The sequence below is a fragment of the Lissotriton helveticus genome, chromosome 5_1 (assembly GCF_964261635.1).
Source record: "Lissotriton helveticus chromosome 5_1, aLisHel1.1, whole genome shotgun sequence".
NCBI classification, from domain to species: domain Eukaryota; kingdom Metazoa; phylum Chordata; class Amphibia; order Caudata; family Salamandridae; genus Lissotriton; species Lissotriton helveticus.
Genome location: NC_136065.1, coordinates 1046300707 through 1046323364, shown reverse-complemented (window position 1 = coordinate 1046323364; position 22658 = coordinate 1046300707). Strand labels below are relative to the sequence as shown.

The following is a 22658-nucleotide window of genomic DNA, read 5'->3' as shown; positions in this document are numbered from 1 at the left end:
AAATTGAAGATGTAAGGAATAAGGATAGTAACGACATTACAATGGAAGAAGCAAGCAGTCAGAATGTCAAAACACTTAAGTAACTAAATAGGAACATACTGCAACACTGAAATATAGAAGATAAAGACAATGCATACCTTGACAAGGAAATAACAGAAATAACCCACAGCCTTCTTCCCCCTTTAATAGAAACAACACAGATTTAAATTCAAATATAAATCATGTGTGGAAGGGCAGAGGAAGAAGAAAAAGCAGGAGATACGAACAACGTAATGAAGGATAACAATTGCGCAACAATGGGGCCACAACCAACAGAAAATGAGGAATTGACGTTCCAATTAACCAACAGGGCACACCAGTTGGCCAGACCAGCATGGAGCTGGCAAGCAGAAACAGCAAATGAGAAGAAAAAAAAACAGGAAAAGCACTCTCAAAAAGCAAAAGAGGTGTGTAAGGTACATCCCATCCTCGCCGCCAGTGTTGTAATTGGAAGAAAGTCCGGTCCAAGTGGTATCTTCAAGTGGTTTATTGAGCAAGATGTAAGATGGTAAGAAGGATGTACAAGGTACAGAAATTAACCCCACCAGGAGCAGCCTCCTTGCAGCTCAGCCCATACTCTCAACTGACACTCAACCAGGCATCCCAACACTCTATGACCTCATCACTCATACTAACATTCTACAGCACACACACACTGGCTGAGCAGCTAGGCAGAGAAGCATGCATAGTGCTGAAGCCAGATACAACACATGCTTATTAGACCTGTGTGAGGGAAGGCCCCTCTAACTAGGACACCCCTATATTCTACTCTAATCAACAATCTGCAATGCCTTAAAATCTTAAGTGAAGTTCTGTAATTATTTATCCACACTTTCTAAACTTCTTTACTACATATAATTTGTTTATAGCTCTGTATTCCAACTCTTTAACATGAGCACGTGCCCAGATATCAACTGATTCATAATTTGTTGCCAATAAAAGCTCTAACTTTACTCTCAACGTTTTTACAATAGGCTTTCAGCCATAGCGTACTTTGAAACATACCTCTGGAACCCACATCCTCACCATTTACCTTGTTTGAAATAGATTAATACTTACAACCTAAACTTTAGGAATTTGTAAATGGCACACACAAAAACTTTCAACAAGTACAACCACACTTGCCTCCAGGACTTTTGTTGTTTCCACATTATAGACCGGAATGTGTACACTCAGTAACTCTATGCTGTATATGACTCCAGTGCTATCGCTGATGTCATTAGTGATGTCATAAACAATGGCAGGGCCCAAGTTTATGGTTAGCTCAGTAAATTATGACGACTGGTGAATTTCGATTGTTTTTTGATATTTAAGCATAATCGTTTTACCTTATTTCAGCACTTAACTAGAACACCACTTTAACTTAGTTTTATTCAGTGAATTTCTAGTTTGTTTTATACATAAGCTAAGATCTTATTACCATACCCAACTATAACGTTAATTTGACTTTTTTTTCCAGTGAAAATATATATGCCACAGATAGCATTAATTAAGTCTTCCAACATTTTAGTGGGAAGTATGAGAGGTCTTCCGACCTTTTTGGGATATTCCTCAAGTGGTACAGGTATATTGCATAAAAAGCAAGAAAAAACAGCTAAACCCTATGAAAAAGGAGCTGGTCCTTCCTCACATTGATTTCTCTTTATTGTTAGAAAAAAACACCACCAACTACCAGTCCCCACAGGCCATAGCAGTGACAAATGGTAGGGAAAAGGAGGTACAGCTCTGTCTCTTACTTTATTACAGTTTGAACCATAGGGTCATATGCAAACTTATTTTTCATTATGAAGCAAGATTTATCTGCAACACTTAAATCATTTCCATGATGCATTGTCAAAATCCAAAAGTGCATAACACTTGCTCGAAATACCGTCAGCTCAAAGAGTCGTGGCTTGGCTTTCTAGCAAACATAACTTGACTGATTCATATTCAGTAGTTGATTTCTTGTTCAGACTCTGTTCAAGTGGGTAACTTCATCTTGACAAAATTACTCCGGGCCTAATATTTTGTGCAGTCTGGGCAAGAGTTCCTTCTTAGTTAGTAAGTAATAGACACAGAAAATTGGTACTTTAAACTATTTGGTAATACAGACTCCAGATGCCTTTTAGAGCTCTTTTCTTTATTGATGTTATAGTTGTTGATGTCTGTTCTCCTGATTTTTGTTGGTGCGAGTCTATCTGTACACTTTACATTCCAGGGACCACTTCCCACTATCACTCTCTGGATGAAAATCTCTTACCCTACCAGTAATGAGGTTGAAATGTTGATGACATTTAGCCTACTCTAATGTAAGACTGCAATCTCTTACAGAGCTAGATTAATCAAGTTGAGTTTTCTCATCGCAGGATGAGTACGTTGATCACATTATTTCCATTGCTGTCAGAGGTTTGTCACTAGATAAAAACGAAATTTCCTGGGCCAGGGTACATCAATGGTAAAGCATTAACAAATTGTCACATAAAATACTATTGCTTGTTTCTGTCTATATTCTTCTCATCTATATGGATATCATAATTTTTTGTGAAGCATCAATCAATCATTCAGTCCGGATTTATAAAGTGCTGCTAATCACCTGATGGGGTGTCCAGGCGCTTGAAGGTCCCGGAAGGCTCATTTGAACAGCCAGGTTTTAAGGGCCCTTTGGAATTCCAGAAGGGAGGTGATAATCCAGACCTGCATAGGGAGGCTGTTCCAGGTTTTGGCTGTGATGTAGGAGAAGGAGTGTCCTCCACTTGTGCTTCGATAGATGCAGGGAATGTGGGCAAGTGAAAGGGAGGCAGAGCTTAATCTTCTTGATGGTTGGAGGAAGTTCAGGCAGTGTTTAATGTAGCCGGATCCTTGGTTGTGTAGAGGCTTGTGTGCATGGGTCAGCAGCTTGCATTGGCATCTCCTTTGTACGGGGAGTCAAGGGAGTTGCTTGAGGTGGGGTCTGATGTGGGTTTATCGTGGAGGTCAAGTGTGAGTCTGGATGCGGTGGTCAATATGGGTTGAAGTCTCTGTAAGAGGTGTGGAGCGATTCCTATGTAGAGAGTGTTGCTATAGGCCAGTCGGCTGGTGATGAGTGCCTGTGTCATGCAGGGCCGGCCTAAGGCATGTGCAAGCTGTGCACCTGCACAGGGCCGCCAAACCCCAGGGGCCGCCACGCCAATATATATCCTTAGATACATATTTGCGTGGCCGCCCCTGGCAGGGATTTGGCGGCCTCGGGCCCCCTACCTACACTCCCTGCTCAGGGCCTCCGTGAGCCTAGAGCCGGCCCTGTGTCATGGCACATATTGTGTGCAGGGAGAGCCATTTGAAGACCTTACATAGCATGTGCAGAGTAAGGAAGCAAGCGGAGGAGAAGGCGTTGATCTGTGATTTCATGGTGAGCTTCTTATCAATGATTATTCAAAAGTTTCTGGCGTGGTCGGCAGGTGTGGGTGCAGGTCCCAGGTCTGATGGCCACTAGGAGTCGTTCCATGGGTTGCTGTTGTTGCCAAAGATCAGTACTTCTGGCTTGTGCTTGTTCAGCTTCAGGCAGTTGTTCTTCATCTATTTGGCGATTCTTGTCATACATCTGTGGAAGTTGGTCCTGGTGGTGGTAGGGTCATTGTTGAGTGAGAGGATGTGATGGGTGTCATCTGCGTAAGATATTATATTGAGGCCTCGAGATCTGACAATGTTGCCACTGGGGTCATGTATGCGTAAAGAGTGCAGTGCTGAGGGATGAGCCCTGGGGGGCACCGCAGATGATAACCTTGGATTCTGAGGTGAAAGATGATAGGCGGAACCTCTGTGTTCTTCCGGTGAGGAATGAGGTAAATGATCTGAGTGTCTCCCTTTGAATGCCGATGTGGTGGAGTCTTTCAATCAGCGTGCGGTGGAATACGGTGTTGAAGGCTGCTGATAGATCGAGGAGGATTAGAGCTCCTGTTTTTCCACAGTTGAGGAGAGTTCGAATGTCATTGGTGGCTGTGATCAGGGTGGTCTTGGTGCTGCGATTGCTGTGGGAGCTGGATTGGGAGGTGTTGAGTAGCTGGTTCTGTTCCAGGTGTGTTGTGAGTTGCCTGTTTATAGTCTTTCCCAGTGTCTTGGCTGGGAGCAAGGAGAAAGAGCTGCAGTTTTTTAGTTTGCTGGAGTCAGCAGAGGTTTTTTTGAGGAGGGGGTCTGACTTTGGCGTGTTTCCAGGCATCAGAGAATGTTGCTTTGGTGATTGAGATGTTGAGCAAGGTGCTGAGTTCCTGGCCGATCTTTTGTTTACCGAGGTTGAAGATGTGGTGCAGGCATGGGTCTGTGTGAACTCCAGAGTGGATGTATTTCATGATGGAGATAGTGTCCTGGGTGGAGAGGTGGTTCCAAGTGGTCATTCTGTGGTTCGTGTTGGTTGTGGTGTGGGTGAATCTGTTGAGGAAGTCCATTGGTTGAAATTTAAAGTTTCTGTATATGGTTGCGATCTTGTCATGGAAGAAGTCAGGGATCCTGTCACACAGCTCTTGTAAGGGTGTGATGTTGTTTTTGCTGGCAGCCAGGTTGGAGAATTGCTTAACGATGCTGAAAACTTTCTTGCCCCTGTTAGCACTGGTTTCAATGTGTGCGGCTAGGACAGTCATCTTTGTTGCCCTCAGCAGGCAGTGGTAGAAGTTCAGGGAGGTCTTGAAAGCTGCCTTGTCGGAGGTGTCCTTGTTGGTGTGCCATCTCCTCTCCAACTGTTTGCTGTCATGTTTCACTGTTTTGAGTTCTTGAGAGTACCAGCTGGCCACTATGGAGGATCTTCTCTGACTGTTGCTCATGATGGGAGAGATGCTGTGAGCGCAGTTGGTTATCCAGGCATTGAAGTTCTTAATTTCCTGTTCCAGGTTGGTGGTGGGAGCTGGGTTGGAGGTGCTGAAGGCATCCATGCTGTGGTGGGGGGTGCTGGCCATCTGGAGGGTAGCGATGCAGGGGCTGGAGACGCTGAAGTGGACGATGGAGTGAACGGTCCATGTGAGTTCTGTGACATGGCTGTGTTTGACATGGGTGTTGGAGTTGAAAATGGGGTCCAGCATGTGTCCTGCTTGCCCTTGGCGTGCAACCTGCGGCTTTCATTAAATTGGTCCTGCGAAGAGGGAGGGGCTCTGGAAGGTGGTGGGCGGGACGAGGCGGGAGAATGGCATGCAGCATGCATTTCAGATATCCGAATGTTTGCAAACTCTTGAGATAAGTGTGACCTTTAATTGTACCCAGGAGTCTTTTATTTTCTGCCATGTAAAGTTAGAGTTTACAAAAACAAATACAGCAACTACAGTCAAATTTTTTCTGTATCGATATGACATGCAAACATGTTAGTATGCGTGTATTTTTACTGCAAAACTGACCCCATTTATTCTGTGCCCATCATACCTTGTAGTCTCTAAAAATATTTATTGTTCTGTAATCTAATACACACTTTTGTTTCCGGCACAGATAGTTTTAGATGAGGGAACAATCTTGTAGTGAAAAGCCTTCTTTGGAGTAGGGTACACTTCTAAACAAAACCTGATTCATCAATATGAAGAGCAATTTGAGAGGAAATCTTTATGCACACTGTTCTTAACCCTTGGTGCTCCTCTATTCACAGGTTATGAATGGTTGGAATGCGAAGCCGTCAGCGCTTCTTTGCCAGCATTATGCGCCTCTTCTTGAGGTGCCTGCGGCTTGGGCGCCGACGGAGGCTTCGGTTACTAAAGCATATACGGGAGTTATGGAAGTATGGGAGGCTCTCCTACCACTCCCTGGTGTACAATTCCTTCACCAACAGTGATGTCATTATTGACTCCCTCTTTGAGCCCATCTATTGGATTGTGGATCATGTTACAAGGTGGTTTGGTGTGGTAAGTATTATTAGAAAATGTATTTCTTAATAAAAACAACTGTATTAAATGGTATGAGTTTGAACTGTTTCATCAGCAGTGTGAAATTTCTGTTCTCTGAATTGAGAAACTGTTCCCTGTATTACTTAATTTTCTCATTGGAATTAACAATAATAGAAGCCCTAGAAAAAACACATTCCCTTGAGTAAACTTCAATGCATGTCTCCTTTGTCTGTGACAGGTTCGTCCCCTTTAATCCTTAGCTTTCTAATTAACAATAAAGAATGCTTTAGAAGGAGAAGGTAACCTACTCACAATTATATTGTGACCGAGTGGCACCTTAAAAAAAGCCAATTCCTCAAGAAGGACTCTTCCATTGATGTTTAGAGCATTGATAAACACACTTTGATCTTACAATTTAATAAAGCTAGTTTTTTGATGTTTTAAAATAAAGCTGATAGGGCTCTGTTTTTCAAATACCCAAACCGTCAATGCTTAGCGCCATTAGATTTTTCACTCCATTGATCTCTATTGCTTTCATGTTGGTGTTCATCCTTTTACTCTAGATGTGGTAAAATTTGCCACGGATCTGAAACTTTCTACTCACTAGGCGCTTATGACATTGTAGACCTGCTTTGATTTGCTGTTGCTTCAAGATTCTGATGTTAGTTAGTTCTTCTCTCCTGTACTAAGAATCAGAGACCACAGTGTTCACAGTGATTAGTAACCTTTTTATTGGTAAAGTGTAATTGGTAAACTAACTTTCTGAAGGGCAGATCACTTTTTAAAATTTCAACCATTAGTCTTGTTCATTTAGAGTTTTATTTTATGCATCTAATTGGAATTGTAACATGTAGTTTAGTATTTGTTACACAAATGCCTATTTTGCACATGCCTGGCCTGAGGATTTAAAGTTTGGGAAAACTGCTAATATTCAAATATATTTCCGATGCACCTTAAATAGATTTTTAGGCAATGAGTGGGTATCAGTGGGGCCACACCATTAGCTTCACTTGCATGATTGTTGAGAGGATCTCTTCCTCTTGGAAGGTACCTCTTTCACATGATTTAGGTCTAAACTTTAGTATTCTGCCTCCTGTCAGAAATCGGGATCTCCAAAGGCTCAGTCTCTTTTTCCTGCTGTTTGGACACAGACATTGGACTGTTGTAGTTTAAATCCTACAAATGCAAATAAATACATTAATTATAGAAAAAGGCTAGTCTTTTCTCAGCAGCATCAAAGAAAGCAGAAAACCTAAATTATAGAGAGACTCGATTATAATGTTACTGGTAATTGGATGTTAATGTCATATGTTTAGTAGCTTAATTTTCAGAGTTCGTAGGCAAGCATTTCAAAACTACCAACACTTTCAAATTAAAATAACACCTGAAACGAACACAACTATCTCATCCTGCATCACATTTAAGGGACTCCCTACAAAGCTCTCTCTGATATTGACCTGGCTCAACTCCTCCGATTTCTTGAAGATCACATCATATGTACATGATAACCTACTATTATCAGTATTGAAGGAGATGTTGGCTGAAGCCCTGTCACCTCTTCTGAACATCATTGAAGAAACTCTTGCCCAAGATAATCTCCTGAATGCCATGGCCAGACAGACCCTCACTTCTGACTGCAAGACTAACTTGAAGCTACCTCACTAACTCTTCAACCATGCCTTTGAAATATAGTTGAGAACGCAGTCACAAACAAGCTCATCAAGAATATCCAGAGCAGCACCCTCCTGAAAGACAACCAACTAATATTTAGACTGCAGCATCGCATAGTACCCATCATCAAGTGATAGATGCCACTCTCAAGGTTTCTGGCAATAATGAACAGTGTCTTTTCGTCTTGCTTGTCCTCTCCGCAGCTCTGAAAATTGTCGACATCCTAAAACTTTGAATGGGCTTCATTGTAATTGTTCTGCAGTCATTTGCAGCTTATCTGAGAATCTTAACTCAACTGTATTACAGGTACAACTCCTTATCCTGCGGCATAGGCAGAGGATCCATCTCCTCATCAATGATCTTAAGCCTTATATGAAGCCTCTAAGAGTCCAGCTGGCTGGCATAGACCTCATTATTTACCAGAATCACTTGTTTGCCACAACATTAGTCTCATAAGAGACTGCCTAAGTACCAGGATGGCTGTCTGAATACCAGGATTGTGGATGGTTGTCCAAAACCTACCGCAAGTTGAACCCCCACAAAGAGAGCATACGTATTCCTCACCAGCAGCTGCAAATAACAGGTAGAAGAAGTTCTCTCAAATATGATTCTGAACTGCTTTGCTCCATGACTTGGCAGTGCCACATTGTTGGGCTTTTACATAGACAACAACTCGAAATTATGTCTCCTTATCACATATACGATGAAAACCAAGTAATACTGCTGATCCTGCTCTGGAAAGTGATACCCTTCCCACAAGTAGTGAACTTTAGAAAAGCTGTCCTGAAGCTGGTACTATGTCAATATAATGGAGTAAACTATCTCCCAACTGGTATCATTGAGACCTGCCGAACACCGCTTTACAGAGTCCTACGGTCAGCAGACCCACTCCTTAAATGTCTTGTGAAATACAGTGGGATCACAGCAATAATCGGCGTGCACTCCAGTAGCCCCTACTGGCTCCCCGCCTCACATTCAAGACCTGCTGCATCATCCACACGGCAGTGAACTGCAAGACCCCGCAATATATGCTGACCAATGTCATGACCTCAAGTGAAACATGCAAGACACATAATTGCAGAATCGGCAGACTAGAAATCAAGACGAAATAGAAAGCTGTGTCCCTCTAGATGTGGAACTCAGTCCCATTCAGGGTCCCATAAGCCTCATACCTTCTCCACTTCTGGAGAGAGCTGATGACTCTTCTTTTCAAGAAATACCATGTTGTACTATAGCTACTTTGCTGCTGGGCCCTTCCATAATATATTCCTTCCCCTCTCAGTTCCATTGCCTGGTAGCCTCCTCTCGCCCTACATTCACCAATGCCACCTTCTTCACCTTTTCTGTTACTCCTCCAACTCACAATGTGGCAATAATACTTGTTCCACCACCTCTCCTCTGTCCCTAAGGTCACCCCCACGCCCTCTTTTCACTACTCTACTAGAATGAATTCCCCTCTTTTTGCATTCCTCTCTGCTGGATCCCATCCATCGCCTTCTCTTTCCCTTTACTGAGCTCACCCATTAGCCTCTCCTCCCCCTACAGGACTATCATAATATATAAAAAAAATTGTACAGTGCTCTGTTGCTTTGTAGCTGCCGGTGCACAATATAGAACACATGTGTGCATATAAATTAATGTTGATTCTTTTGCACTTTGCTGTTGTCAGTGTCTGCTTGTTAAGGATATTAAATTATATAAATCTCTGATCTTGTAATACAATTTTATAGTATCTCTAATTCTACTCTAGCTGTTTTCATGAGTGACCTCATGGTATTTGTTCTCAAGAAAAAGTATGCCTCTTGCTGTATCCTAATTTTTTATTTATTATAATAGGTATGGGACGAAAAAGTTTATCAAATGAAAGCAATGATAAATTCTACCTCTTCTGCAATAGATCAGTTCTTGCAGCAGAAGCGTACTATTTACATTGAGATGGACGTGAAAGAGAGGATAAATCCTGGCATTTAAATCCGAGATTATATGAAGCAAAAAGTGGGATTGTAGAGATTATCATTCAGCTCTTTACAGAAGAACTGCAGCACTTTAATAAGTAGATGCATAACTTTATATGAACCATGTAAAGATATCTTCATAACAAGCAGTTTCATTTCTGATTGTACACTGCATAGATATGGAGTTTAAATCTAGCTGTGATCCACTTAGAATTCAAATTATTAGCCTCAGGTGTCCCCCTAAAAATATGCAGCTTCCTTTGTGGCTGAGGCTTGACAAGATTTGTCTAACACACTCCTGTCCAGGTGGCACCCTGCAAAAGCAATGAGCGAGGCAAGACTTTGCCCTGTGAAGAAGATTGACTAGGCCTATAACAGAGTATTTCCTTGGTCAGTTGCTTTACACATATACTCTCTGTTTGAATACCCACTGTGCTTCATGTCACTAGACCTCCATGTGATCTAGTAGTTTGCAGAAGGGCCATAATGGGAACAAATCTGGGACTGTCACTCTGTTTGCCTAAGAAGGCTACTCCATGGTGGAACTATTTTTCTGCGTTGTGAGCCCTGGACAAGTCAATCAGACTCTCCTACTGGAAGAGCTTGGGTTGGGTGGTGCAGATCAGAACTAACCTGAAGCCCTCAGTCCCCCAGTCCCCATAGTTTGCTAGAAGCAGCTTTATTTGATGCTGCAACACAAGGAATCACTACTTATGAAATAGAGACCCTAGGCTTTCTTTTTGTCAATATGTGAGCGTAAGACTCCTCCAGAGACTCCATCACAAGTCTTATTGCAGGTGGCTTGTGAAGATGAACTGCTGCACAACTTTAAATGGTCTCCAATATTTGAGGGGTTTTCACTGAGCTCACAACTCATGTTATGTTGCAACGCTGTCTTCGTCTGGGACCTTCTGAAACCCCTCTCATGCAAAGCAAAGGGGAGTAGGAGACTGTTTCCTCTACTCCCTCTCATCCTTGCCTTCCTTCAATGTCTATCTGTATACGCTGAAACCAAGATTTATCAAGATGACCTGTCCAAGATGGATATGTGATTATGGTCCATGGACTCAAGAATTCACCTTGATCTTGTTTGGTCCTAAGATGGCAGAGCCTACCACAATTACAATGGTGCAATGGCCCTAGTTCTCCTGGGCACCTTTAGTTAGAAAGGATTGAAACTTTCTAGGATGATGTATTTTGCCTGGCATTGAAAGTGTTCCATACACTGAGCTCCTCCAATGTGACTGCCAGAAATGCGACTACAAGGTCAGAATCTCTGCTACTGGGTTATTTGGGCCTACACCCATCACTTGTGCAGCTGTACCCATTCTCCATTCCTGCACGCGAGAAGACAAGGAATATGAAAGCCATTGACAAGCAGTTCAATTGGAATTCCTTTCCATTTGCTTCAGGCAGTGCAGATCCTGACTTGCCTTGCTGTAAGCTCCACATTTTGAAGGAAATGGAGACATTCCCACTGTGCCCCCGCACACTTGTAGAGGAACTATGACTGATAATTGGCAAATGCTAAGCAAACTGCTTTTGATCTGGGGAGTGCCATCAGTATTACTCTTATCTGATTTAAAAGTCATAAATATTCATTGGTAGTTGACTTACCGCTTATTGGATGCATCCTTTTTCGCCACTGGATTCAAGCAAGCCGGGCTGAAGACGGCTGTAATGCCAGAAACCGGTCCTCGGAAGCTTGTTTCCGGTCCAGGGAAGGCATGGCTTGGCAGTTCGGGCTGGACTGTTCCCATGAGGCACAGGGTCAGACTGATTTGCATATAGCCATGTCTGAACAGGGGTGGCAGAGTGGGCTAAAGAACGGTGATGGATTAAACCCAGATCTTTTGACTGGGTGTGAGTGTTTGATTGGTTCAGATGCTCCGTCCATTACCACCCCCTTTTGTACCGCACAGCAGGTGAGGCATTCACTCGCTGTATAACAGTGATGGATAAGCTCTCATTCGTTTGTACCACGCCTTTCATACAAGCCATCCCAAGCTTCACAAGGCCTGAATAAGCTTGACAAATCCAGATCATTCTATGGTTTTACTTCTCTCCCAGTCACTCTGTCAGCCAGAGTAAGTCTGCCAGTGCATAAAAGAATCGGGCAGATCCTGTTGAGTGATTTTCAACTCTGCTCCATCTGGAGAGTAAATGAAGTACATATGTGATTTGGTAGATCTGTGTAGTGCAAAAGGCTTTCAGACTTTGATCCAAGTGATCTGTATTAATCTTCCTCCATTAGCGGACAGGCAAGGACATCGCCTTCCGATCCCGTCTGTTCTTCCCACCTTCTTTGCCGGTCCCCATCCAGCTTCTCAGTTTGACTCTTTGCATCAAGAAGCTCCTTAATGTGTTAATCAAGCTGCCGGATCTTGTTTTTGAAATTTACCAGGAGTTTTTCTTCTGATCCATTGCAGTAAAAAAGAGGTCTGGCGAATTTGTACCATTCTGGCCAGCCTCCTCCTCAGACTCTTATTTTATAAGAATCCTATAAAAATGGCCATCCAGATAAAGATCCAGTTGTCTGTCTAGTTAAGGTAGCTATTTTAATTTTTTTCAAAGAGTTGTATATAGTGCGGGTAGCAGGTAGGTGATATCGGTTTGAAGAATGTTTTTTTAACTGCATCACCATCTGGCAAACTCAAAGAAAGTGCCTCTAGTTTGTGGCTAAGAGAACAATTGACTTTCAGGACACAGAGCATCTCTTCTGCCTGATCTGTGCTCTATGGGGTTTCACCAAGGTTATAGCAGCAGTTGCAAACTAGGTAAGATGCCAAATTTAATACTTTTACTGCTAAGACTCATTTCACTGTGTAATCTTTAATCTCTTGAATCCATATCTCTCAATAAACTAGGCAAATATACTTTCGATTCAGCCATGCAACTACTGTTCAAGGTTGTAAAAAATGACAAGTGCTATGCACTGACACTTGAATCACTACTACAGCAGATGAGGAATATCCCAAACTTAATGGGGCTGAAACTTTGCTTGGATATTTTTTTTGTTAAGTTCATAAAAGGTTTTATTGAAGAGAATAATATGATCATTAAAAAAAAACAATACTTCGTATGTGCAGTTATTTGTTAATACATGAATACATGAAGGTATAATAAAGAATAATAATGATATATAATATCCACTAAAATGGTGAAAGAATAATATATAAGAGGATATGAGTACAGTCAAAGGTTCACAGAAATAGTAAATAACAATATATTGCAAAAATACACAATTTTGAAGAAAAAATATATATATTATAGAGAATGATAAACCAAGCATAATTAGAGACAAACAATAGGAGGTCAAGCTTGGATATTTTTTAAGCAGCAGCATTTGCTTACGATGTTATTCTCAATTTAACATTAACTTGCCGAAATCGGAAGGATTGAATGTTAGTGCAATGACTAACACAATGTTTAGTGGAGAAGCGTGGCTCAGTGGTTAGAGGCGGCAGACCCGGAAGCTGAGATCGGCCGTGGACCAGGGTTCGATTCCCCGCCTCGGCGGGTCTCGGGCTCAAAAATTCCACGGACTCGACAATTCTCGCTCCGGTGCCTACTCGACTCACGGGGTCACACTCTGCGACTCTGGGCAATAGCTTGCTTAATCTCCACTACGGCCCCTCGCGGCGGGATGCCTGGCTTTCACCTTGTGGATACCCTGCCGGGGTATCTCACAGGGGAATACCAGGACGGGTTCCCTAAGCAAGCGCTTAGATACCGTGTCGGTGATTTGCGCTATATAAATACATGTACATTTACATTTACATTTTACCCATTGGACTGGTACTCGATTTTTTGTTGGGTGGAGCGAGAGATAGAATATTTGTGAATAGTTGTTGTTTATACAATAAAAGGGACCATAGTAAGAAACATGCAGCGCTCAGCTGTGCAGTTAAACCAAATCTTGTGGATTGAGCAGATAGCCTCAGTGTGAATGACCGTGCTACCCATGATATTGTACCTGTTTTCGCAGACTTGCGCTTGCAATCCTGAAAGCCAATATTCAACTACAGAACATTTCCCTGAATCATATTGGGCAGGGTTGAGGCACAATAAGATGGAAACAGGGAACGTATAAACCGAAGGATGGTGGATTAGGAATATTTGCTTAGATACTACCAGGAGGCTCACTCATGCTATCTGATGGAATGGTCACATTCATATACTCTTGCTCCTTGTGGTGTAGGAGTTAGTGTTGCTGCCTAGGCCCATAGGATCCCCTTTTCATCTTTCTCCTGTATTTGGAGCCCCTTTGAAGAGTTAGGACAACACTGGTACTAGGATGAACTTGACTTCCTACTCATCCCCTTCACCTTGGGGATCCGGTTCCACAAAGGCACAATCAAGTTATTCAAGCAGATCAAGGAAGGCTATGGCCATCAAGAGGGGGAGCGTTTCAGATAACTTCAAATGAGACTTTGCATTTGCACCTGCAGACTAGAAGAGAAGGTATGCATGTATGTATGTATGTATGTATACTTGTAAAGAAGAAGAAACTACACATTTGCAAAAATGCAGATTTGAAAAACTTATGAAACCAGATACCAACCAAACCCTAGAAATCCTATTTACACATACATTTCTGACACAGACATCGGGCCAAGTCAACATTCATTTCAGAACAATGAGAAAAAGAACTAGTGATTACAGTAGAAGACAAAATAATGTTGCCATAATGCACATGGCGAAGGAAATATTATGCTACGTGATGTATTGATGGCATTAAACTCCGGTCAGGCTGAATAAAATGGATTTTATGAGGCTTAATACCTTCTGGAGAGGTTGTAGACAGCAAGACACACTCACACATACCTTGTGGGCATGCTCACTTTTACATACATACTGGAATGAGGTGCCAGAGGGAATACATGCGGTTCGAGGGTCCAATGGAGCTAGAAGCTCTTTGATGATCTCACTAGGACTCCCTTCAGAAAACATCTACTCACTGCATGGAAATAAAGGAAAGATGATCTTCTTCATGCTTTCAAGCTGCAAAACTAGGAATTCTCTTGCTCTGTAAAAGGTTTGAGGCCCCAGTATTAAGAATGCTGTTACAAAAGATATGGGCATTATTGAATATAGAGAAGCTAGTTTATGAGATGGATTCCAGGGAAAGATAGTTTCAGAAAATCTGGGAACCATTGCTCTGGTTTTTAATGAAGGGTTGCAGCAATGTAACATGGTTGATAGATAAAGTGACACAACAGGCGTGAGGGATGACAAACTAGTCTTACTTGCTACTTAGGAGATGCAGAGCTATATGGTAATAGAGGCAGAAGACCAGGACCACAAGACATGGGTAGAAGGATGGGGGGGGGGGGTTGTTTAATTGCTGTTATAGGAAATTGAGGACAACTGCTTCGCAAATCTTTTTGATTGAAAGAAAATTCATTAAAACGTATTTAAACAAAAAAGCTAGGGCGGGAGAACTTGGTTGAGATATGGCTTTAATTTTTTGTGCAGTCATTCATCAAGCCTTATACCATAGGCAATGGTGTTTGTGGCCTCCTGGTGCACACAGTTCAATGCCCACACAGGATGGCTAAATAAAGCTATAGGATAAAAATTAATCTTATTGTCCCTTTATCCAGGAACTGAGGCCATATTGCAATGGGGGCTTATTGGTAGAACCCAATTTACTTATTCTGAATTCAGCTAGATAGCTTGAGGGAACTGCCTGGTATAGAATCCTTCCAAGTGATTTCCCATAACCAGGACATAATTCTTGCCTAGGGCATAGACAAGTAGAGGAATTAAATGAGGGGGGGCCTACATATGTGATCAGTAGCTATTGAAAGTCCTGCTGGCTGTAAAGAAGAGGGCTAAAAAAAGTGCATGAACACTGATCAATCTAAACATTGTATAGCCAGTACCCAGGACACAGCAAAGACACCGAACGCTACAGTGCATGCCATGACTACTGATTGCTGAGATTTTGGCATTTGCTTCTCAGAAGGTGTCTTACGAGAGAAACTTCCAAATATGAGATGAATGAGAAAGGCAAATCCCATCCCCCAAGCACAGCCAAATCAAAATTAACATCAATTATAGTTGTGATTAATGTAAAAGAAAAAAACCTTGAATGAAGTACAGACAATAAGAAAATTAGTAGGACAAGATGTAACAAAATAGTAGAAAAATTAATGTGTTGTGACATTGGTGGATAAAGTGAAACAATGCATTTCTGATATTAAACGTATACAAAGCCTTATGTCTGACAAGATGGAGGGATTGGTTAAGGGAGTCAAATTGAATACGAAAAATGAATGTCCTGAAGGGTTGCAATTATTGCCAACTTGATACAAATATCTAGACTCATCTGGACTATATAGTCACCTGAGAACAGAGTTCTGTACCAAGCTTTCAACAAGCATTTACAATGCAATGGTCTCGGCATTATTAAAGGTAGAGCTATTGGCATTGCTTATGACTTTTTTTTAAAAATCATAAATAAATGGCATTATTATTTATATTGCCAATAGCTTAATCGTTAAATAAATGGCATTGTCATTTAGAATGCCAATAGCTTAATCGCTCGCCCGCAAGCACAGCCAGGGGGCAGGGGAGCAAGCACAGGCAGGGGAGCAAGCACATAACAGAAGCTGAATCCGCAGCTATTCAGTGGAAGAGCTCAACATACAACAAGCAGGGAAACAGAGGCACGAAAACGGCGGGCACAATCACCGGATCATAAGCAGGGAAACAGAGGCACGAAAACGGCGGGCACAATCACCGGATCACAATCAGGGAAACAGAGGCACGAAACGGCGGGCACAATCACTGGATCACAAGCAGGGAAACAGAGGGACGAAAACGGCGGGCACAATCACCGGATCATAAGCAGGGAAACAGAGGCACGAAAACGGCGGGCACAATCACCGGATCACAATCAGGGAAACAGAGGCACGAAACGGCGGGCACAATCACCGGATCACAAGCAGGGAAACAGAGGCACGAAAACGACGGGCACAATCACTGGATCACAAGCAGGGAAACAGAGGGACGAAAACGGCGGGCACAATCACCGGATAACCAAAAAACTCAACATAAAAAAACAGACAAGTCTGTAACACAGATTAGATTGAATTTGACATATGCCATGCGCAAAAACTCAAGACCAGTCACCTATTAAGCGATCCATCAGAATTCCAAAAAGACAAAAAAAGCAGGTACAACTCAAACATTTTGGATGAAAACAAAAAGGTCCTTTATCTCCCCCAGTGTAGCAACCAGAATTGGTAACAGATAATGCAGCTTACACTCGGTTGAGATGACCAGTAAGTTTGCAACGTCTGACCATCTATCCAACTTAATCCACACTGCACCACTCCTAGCAGCACAACAGAACATGACTACCACATACTTTACTTCTTCAGGCCCGGGAAAGGTTGCTGACCCACACCACATCCACCCAAAATTATCAGTCCTGCAAACCCTCAATCACGTTTATTAATGTACTGAGATTCTACAAAGAGACAGGAAGCAGAGTATGCTGTAATACATAAAACGGACTCCTGCAAGCCACTGGTTTACAGTATTGAAAATCAATGTATCAGTAAGGACAGTCACTGCATCTACCAGTACCTTGTACTGCAAAACCACAGAAAAACATAGCGTGACAGTAAACAAGCATTTATGCATACTTCACACCATGGTAAGAAAGCATGCATTCACGCATACACTCATGCACACACACAGCCGTCCATACGTTTATGCAGACTCACACCATGATAAGAAAGCATGCATTCACACATACACCCATGCACACACACATAGCCGTCCATGCAGTTATGCAGACACACACACACACACACACACACACACACACACCATGGTTAGAAAAAACGCATTCACACAGACACCCATGGGGACACACACACAGCCGTCCATGCGTTTATGCAGAGTCACGTCATGGTAAGAAAGCCTGCATTCACACATGCACCCATGCGCACACACATACAGCGGCACGCAGGCACGCACTTACACACACACACACATCCGTTTCTGCATACACATACCCAGAGCTACAGACACACACCCAGAGCCACACACAACCGCTCACCCACAGGCGGCACCAGAGATGGAAAGACACTAAAAGTAAATTGGCTAACACCCGCAGGCCACAGTACCGAGGGCGAGAGGGGGCATAAGGGGGGGGGGAGGAGAGGTGACGCGGAGGCGCTTGGGGGGTCTGTGAGGATTGACAGAGCAGGGATGAGGGGAGCCTGGCAGGGAAGGTGAGCCATGGCAGACTCTGGGGTGGAGGCTGTGGGGGGGCGGGATAGGTGCCGGCTCTACCGCTGTGCTGCTGATGGATTCCAGTGGTCTCCCGTAGGAGAGTGGCCCCGGCTCCGCCGAGGGATCTCCCTGCTACCTGTTGGGGGTTCGGTGGGAAGGCGACTTAGAGGGTTATGGGTCGGGGGGTCTTGTGACTCCTGGCGGGGTCTCCTGCTTGGGTAGGGTCGCGGGCACCTCTGCGGGGATAGACGGGTTCCCCAGTGCTGGCGGGGGCAGTACGGGGGGCTAGTTCTCGTCCATGTGAAGGGCTGTACCTGTTGCTTCCTTAGCTGAGGGCGTGAGGGGGCATAAGGGGGGGAGGAGAGGTGACGCGGAAGCACGGGGGTGTGGGGGAGGGGGGGTCTGTGAGGATTGACGGAGCAGGGATGAGGGGAGCCTGGCAGGGAAGGTGAGCCATGGCAGACTAAGAGTATTCCGTCTGTGCGTCTTGCACCTGAACATAACAATTACATTACATTACAGTTCTCTTTACTTCAATAAAAATTGATTGAACTAAAAAAAATGTTTGTGCCTAAATTAATAATTGGTTACATTTGCATTGAATGAAATATTTAACAAGATGCCAATGCAAACGTCCTCGTAAAAACATGCAGGCGATCAGTAGCTCAGACACGAAGCTTTTCACATACAGATTTAGCATGCTGCACGTTTGTAACGCTGGTTCCTGTAGTAGCATGGCGCGGAGTGCTGGCACATTCAATCGAGAAGTGTGCGATTTCTGACCTCTCTAGCACAGGCATGGCGGCACTGGTAAAGGAGATGGTGGGACAGGTGGTGCTGCCCGGGGATGTATTGGTGCTTCCCTCGTCCGGCCGAGAGCCGGATGTTGCGCTTGGGCTGCAGCTGAATTCTGCGGCGGCGAGTGCAAGGTCGCGAACAGCTGAAGCCTTCGGATTATAATCACTGTGGCGAGGGAGGGGAGAGGACGGCGAACCAGCGTTCACCGAGAAAGCATGCTGCACTTTTGTAACGCTGGTTCCTGTAGTAGCATGGTGCGGAGTGCTGGCACATTCAATCGAGAAGTGTGCGATTTCTGAACTCTCTAGCACAGGCATGGCGGCACTGGTGAAGGAGATGGTGGGACGGGTGGTGTTGCCCGGGGATGTATTGGTGCTTCCCTCGTCCGGCCGAGAGCCGGATGTTCCAATCCATCATGCACCGAAAGACGCCCAGGAACCAGATGAAAACCTGGAGTATTTGTGTGTCCCCATCAGGCGTTTGAAGCGCTGTATAAATTATACTTACGGAGAAGCTACTTCTTCAAACAAGGAGCGGAGCTTCTGCTGCTGCTTTTCTTTTTGCTTGAATTAAACACAATTTAAAACAAGAGTTGTTCCCTTCTGACAAACCTGCTCGGTAATTATAAAGCTCAAAGTACATTAGCGGGGAATGACGTCACGTGGGTGTCCCGGGCCGGCAGATTCGGGGGCGTGTTTTTCGTGCTCTCCCCTTCCCATTGGCTGGAAGATAAAATTCCAGCCAATGGGAAGAGGAGAGGGCGGGACTTAAAAAAAGACACGGAAACTCCCCCGAATCGCGTTCCGACGGGGAAATAGTGACTGACAGCCAATCTCTTCCAATGGCTAGCCTCCATTTATGGAGCTAGCCAATGGAAGACAGAGGCGGGACGAAGCCCCATACTGTAGGACATAAGATTTCGCCCTGGGCGGAGCACTGCTTCACAGTACTACGGCCAGGCCGAAACCTAAAAAGGATAGTAACGTACAATTAGCTTAGATTACTTAAAAGGTGAGAGGAAACATGTTGGAAAAGAGAAAATTGTAATAATTTAATGAAGTAATTTTTCTTCCTCACTTATTGTGAGGTGTTACAAAACATTTAGTTGAAGTTGGGAAATAAGCAAACTGCTCGGGTACAAACAATTCTGATTCAGCAGATAACGTTAAACATTTTTGAGGAAAGGGGAGATAAATATCCCTAAGGGTTACGGAGAAAGCCAAAAGATTTGATTTCATGTAAAAAACAAGACAAATAATATATATGATTTACGCTTGAGGCCAGCCTAAAAATATTTGATCATGAATCGTGGAGTGTGAGGGGTAGAAATTGATATTAATATGATGTTGAATTAAAAATGAATGTAAATACTGCATTTTTCATATTTGTCTCTGTGACCCTTTGGCACCTGGTGCCAAGCGAAGGTAACTGTGCCAGGCCTGTTTATGGTTCTTTGTGTGTGCACTTGGGTACCAATTTAAGAGTGGCAGGGTACCCCTAGATCTAAGCAAGATGGTGGTAAAGTATGGGGATGATGCGACAGAAAGTGCATCAAGGAGAGGAGACCTTGAGAAGATGGAAAACATCTATTTGTGTAGAAAATATTCTGTCCAACTGAAATGGTAAACTGAAATGGTAGTTACACTGAAATTATCACCTATGATGAATAAAAAAGGAAAGCTGAACTGTACTTCCAAATTAATTGATCTCTTCTACAGAGTGTAGAAACGATCCAATTATATTGACTATTGATCATTTGAATCTTGAGAACTCTTTTGTGATTATTATTAATTACACCAACCTGAAAGGATATGAAATAAATACTAGACAAATAGAGGACCCTTGGTTTGTGCTCCAGAGAAGATACTTTCAGAAGTTCTCTAAGAAAAAACATCTAGCATGAAGGACCCAAATGAAAGGCACAATCTTTATTATAGTCCTTAATTGTAACATTTAATTATGACATTAGGAAATTATTTAAGTGCTATAAAAGAAATTGAAATTTTACAAAATTATTTCATTTTAGAAGATAGGTATTATTTGGCATTTATTCAGAGGGGTTGGTATAGATATGAGAAAAATATTGATGGAATAAAATCATTCAAGACTTTCATTGGGAAATAGATTAGCTAAGTATATGTATTTGATATTCTATTGTGCGGTCATTGTTTTACATGTGAGCATTTTCCATCAGAATCTCATATTACGGTGCTCATATTATTGATGTATTATACTATTATAATATAAATAAATAATATATTTGATAGTCGAATTGGTTATGCCAAATCCTCCACATTCATGCATAATATTGTAATCGAAGCACATTTTTGACATATGCATTATTTCCCTGCTTGGAAAGTACTCTGTACGCCACCAGTTAGCAGATGAGTGTCTCAGATGGTGTAAACCCCAGATAGGTGACGGAGAACACAGTCATATGATTTGTATGTATTGGCTGGAGGATTAAGTCCAAGTCAAAGTGTAATTTCAACATCTGCCAATTGTTAAATAAGCAGCCGCTATGCACAGAAAGAGAAGACCATGATCCCAGCTCATATTTAGGCCATGTATTATTGTAAAAGGATTACCAGACACTTTCAAAAACCACTGTTTTTTCACACTGTGGTCAATGATCAGATTCATTAAAAAATCCATCGGACCACTGGCAGGGAAGCTCAGTTTTTACATCCAGTGATTTAATAGCAATGGAATAAATTGATTGTGAATGAATGAATGGATGAAAGAGTGAATGACTGATATGCTTTGTTTTGGGGGAAAAACACCTGTCTTTTCATAATAGGCGAGTGTCCTTCAAATTATGATCTGCATCTAAAAGCCTATTTTGAGATGGTTTTCATTTACTCAGTTAAAAACTGCAGGCTTAGGGCCTGATTTAGATCTCGGCGGACGGGATACTACATATCAACGGTGACGGATATCCAGTCTGCCAAAATATAAATCCCATTATATCCAATGGGATTTATATTTGGGCGGGTGGGATATCCGTTGTGACTGATATCCCGTCCGCCGAAATAAAAATCCCATTATATCTTATGGGTTTTATATTTCGGCGGACGGGATATCCGTCACCTTTGTGATGGAGTAACCCGTCTGCTGAGATCTAAATGAGGCCCCTAGTCTGCACAGTTAATAGCCATACAGTGATTTATATTGACAAATTAATAGACTATTGACCCCCTTCAGCTCTGCGAGCTGACAGGTGATCTGTGCATGTTAGTCTTAAATGAGAACATTCATTGTTGGCTGGCCACCCACCTCCCCTCTGTACTATTGAGGCTAGGCAGGCTGACTGATGTTTGTCTTCATAAATAGGAGCTAGAATTCTAGGTTCTTCTCATGCTAGATCTACCTGCCTCCATTTGACATATTAAAACAAACTTTACGCTTCAATTTGAGCAAAAAAGTGACAATTTGGGGATTTCTTTCCAAACAACTATGGGCCCAAACCTCTCGATCCCATCTACAACTTCTTAGATCTGCAAATTTGTCCACAAATTTCAAGGTGTCTACAGAGTGTAAAATGGCTTTTACCCTGGAATGGGCTCCTGGTTAATATTAAAACCAGCTATGCCATCATTTCTGTTAAGAAAGCCTTTAAAGACAGGATTTATGTTAGCCAAATATGATCATCTTAAATAGAAAAGGCCTACCTGCAGACTTCCATCAGGTACCCAGGACTGCTATAGATAGCCTTGTCAATTTGTGGAAATTGATCTGCAGTGTCTGTTTAACTTTAGATTTTGTCACTTTTTTGCAAACCACTGTGCACACCTCCCCTTCCTCATCTCTGGAACTAACAACCCTTCTCCTCACACCCAACTTTGTTGCTTGGCTAGGTGCAGACAAACACTCGTTACTACTCTTTGAAGTGATTACGTTTGTAATGTTCAGTTTAGAAATGGGATAATGAATAACTAACATTAAAGAGTGACCTGCCGTCATGGGTCTTGTAACCCTAGTCTTACAGCTGTCCACTCCGAGCCGGAAGATCCTATATCCCTCTAGTGTATCTAATCACCTGCGTCTACTTTATGCACAGTGGACAACAATAATTGGATTCAAAATCATGAAAGGTGGCTGTGGGATTGGATTTTGAAGACTTGTCACA

The 22658-nt window shown here is 42.8% G+C and overlaps 1 protein-coding gene across 2 annotated transcripts in view; it reads left to right on the top strand.

The window, feature by feature from the left end:
- The window catches only part of ZDHHC16 (zDHHC palmitoyltransferase 16), a 203678-nt gene that overhangs the window by 92245 nt on the left and 88775 nt on the right, over nt 1-22658 (top strand). For both annotated transcript variants that reach the window (XM_078643579.1, XM_078643580.1), the window contains exon 2: nt 5618-5870. In XM_078643579.1, the coding sequence (XP_078499705.1) occupies nt 5625-5870 (246 nt within the window). In that variant the 5' untranslated portion in view covers nt 5618-5624. The remainder of the gene's footprint in view (nt 1-5617; nt 5871-22658) is intronic.